The sequence below is a fragment of the Entamoeba dispar genome, genomic scaffold, assembly GCF_000209125.1.
Source record: "Entamoeba dispar SAW760 scf_1105229460347 genomic scaffold, whole genome shotgun sequence".
In the NCBI taxonomy this organism is placed as follows: Eukaryota; Evosea; order Mastigamoebida; family Endamoebidae; genus Entamoeba; species Entamoeba dispar.
In genome coordinates, this window is record NW_001854147.1 from 1 (window position 1) to 2,212 (window position 2,212).

The 2,212-nt window shown below is 24.8% G+C and overlaps 1 protein-coding gene across 1 annotated transcript, besides 12 other annotated features; it reads right to left on the reverse strand.

Annotated features, from left to right (window-relative positions):
- Nucleotides 1-8: 8 nt before the first annotated feature.
- Nucleotides 9-87: a microsatellite.
- Nucleotides 81-266: a microsatellite.
- Nucleotides 129-279: a microsatellite.
- Nucleotides 280-397: 118 nt separating this feature from the next.
- EDI_233180 (uncharacterized protein) lies at nt 398-780 on the reverse strand (the record flags this gene model as incomplete). The annotated part of the gene is made up of 2 exons (XM_001737088.1): nt 398-656; nt 683-780. 2 exons carry the CDS (start codon nt 778-780, stop codon nt 398-400), a joined length of 357 nt encoding a protein of 118 aa, XP_001737140.1.
- Nucleotides 635-777: a microsatellite.
- Nucleotides 666-736: a microsatellite.
- Nucleotides 779-864: a microsatellite.
- A 301-nt stretch (nt 865-1,165) lies between these two features.
- Nucleotides 1,166-1,292: a microsatellite.
- A 31-nt stretch (nt 1,293-1,323) lies between these two features.
- Nucleotides 1,324-1,509: a microsatellite.
- Nucleotides 1,372-1,522: a microsatellite.
- A 355-nt stretch (nt 1,523-1,877) lies between these two features.
- Nucleotides 1,878-2,020: a microsatellite.
- Nucleotides 1,909-1,979: a microsatellite.
- A 1-nt stretch (nt 2,021) lies between the features above and the next one.
- Nucleotides 2,022-2,107: a microsatellite.
- The last annotated feature ends 105 nt before the right edge of the window (nt 2,108-2,212 follow it).

The following is a 2,212-nucleotide window of genomic DNA, read 5'->3' on the forward strand; positions in this document are numbered from 1 at the left end:
TAAAAGATAAGAAGTACATAAGTACATATATAATATATATATATACATAGAAGAAATAAAAAGTAAAAAGTAAAAAGTAAAAAATAAGAATAAGGTATAGTAAAGATAGTCTATATATAATAGGTATAAAATAAGTAATAAGTAATAAGTAATAAGTAATATATAATATATAAAGAAATATAGAAATAAAAAGGAATAAATATAATAAGTCATTACATATATAAAATAAACATAAATAATAAAATAAAATTTAAATAAATATAAAAATATATATAAATATAGTCATAGTCTAGAAGTCAAGAATACTAATAATCTGTGAGCCTTCCTAGCTCAGTCGGTAGAGCGCGCGGCTCTTAACCGCGCGGTCGTGGGTTCGAGCCCCACGGGGGGCGTATTTTTATAATAAGAATAGGTGGTATAAGAGGAAATAGTATAAAGTATAAAGGTATAAAGGTATAAAGGTATAAAGGTATAAATGGTTATAGGTATAAAAGTATAAAAGTATAAAAGTATAAGAATATAAAGGTATAAAGGGATAAGAATAGTATAAGAGGAATAGAATAGTATAGTATAAAGGGATAAGAATAGCATATAGGTAATAGTATAAAGTAGGTACATCTAATAAGGATATAGGAAGTAAAATACTAAGTAAAATACTAAGGAAGTATAAAAAGATATATACATATATACATGTATAAGTATAATAAATAGAAATAGAAATATAAGAATATATCTACTAAAGAGAAAGAATAAGGGAATAAGGGAATAAAAAAAGAACATAATAATATAATATAATAATATAATAATAAGTGAATAAGATGATAATAATAATAATAGTAGCATAAAGGTTAATAATAATAGTAAAAAAGACGCTTCCGCTTGGGATCGAACCAAGGACCTAACGGTTAACAGCCGTTCGCTCTGCCGACTGAGCCACGGAAGCTTTCAGTAAGCATAAGTTAAGCAGAAGTTAAGCAGAAATGTTAAAGTAGATATGATAAGCAGAAATGATAAAGTAGATATGATAAGCAGAAATGATAAAGTAGAAATAATAAAGTAGATATGATAAAGTAAATATGATAAGCATAAGTTGAATAGGTAATAATAGGATAAAGTTATAAGGAGTAATAAGAAGGGTAATAATAGGATAAACATAATAAGAGGGTACATATATACATATATACATATATAAAATATATACATATATAAATATATAAATATATACATAAGTACATATATACATAAAAGAATAAGAAGTACATAAGTACATATATAATATATATATATACATAGAAGAAATAAAAAGTAAAAAGTAAAAAGTAAAAAATAAGAATAAGGTATAGTAAAGATAGTCTATATATAATAGGTATAAAATAAGTAATAAGTAATAAGTAATAAGTAATATATAATATATAAAGAAATATAGAAATAAAAAGGAATAAATATAATAAGTCATTACATATATAAAATAAACATAAATAATAAAATAAAATTTAAATAAATATAAAAATATATATAAATATAGTCATAGTCTAGAAGTCAAGAATACTAATAATCTGTGAGCCTTCCTAGCTCAGTCGGTAGAGCGCGCGGCTCTTAACCGCGCGGTCGTGGGTTCGAGCCCCACGGGGGGCGTATTTTTATAATAAGAATAGGTGGTATAAGAGGAAATAGTATAAAGTATAAAGGTATAAAGGTATAAAGGTATAAAGGTATAAATGGTTATAGGTATAAAAGTATAAAAGTATAAAAGTATAAGAATATAAAGGTATAAAGGGATAAGAATAGTATAAGAGGAATAGAATAGTATAGTATAAAGGGATAAGAATAGCATATAGGTAATAGTATAAAGTAGGTACATCTAATAAGGATATAGGAAGTAAAATACTAAGTAAAATACTAAGGAAGTATAAAAAGATATATACATATATACATGTATAAGTATAATAAATAGAAATAGAAATATAAGAATATATCTACTAAAGAGAAAGAATAAGGGAATAAGGGAATAAAAAAAGAACATAATAATATAATATAATAATATAATAATAAGTGAATAAGATGATAATAATAATAATAGTAGCATAAAGGTTAATAATAATAGTAAAAAAGACGCTTCCGCTTGGGATCGAACCAAGGACCTAACGGTTAACAGCCGTTCGCTCTGCCGACTGAGCCACGGAAGCTTTCAGTAAGCATAAGTAAGCAGAAG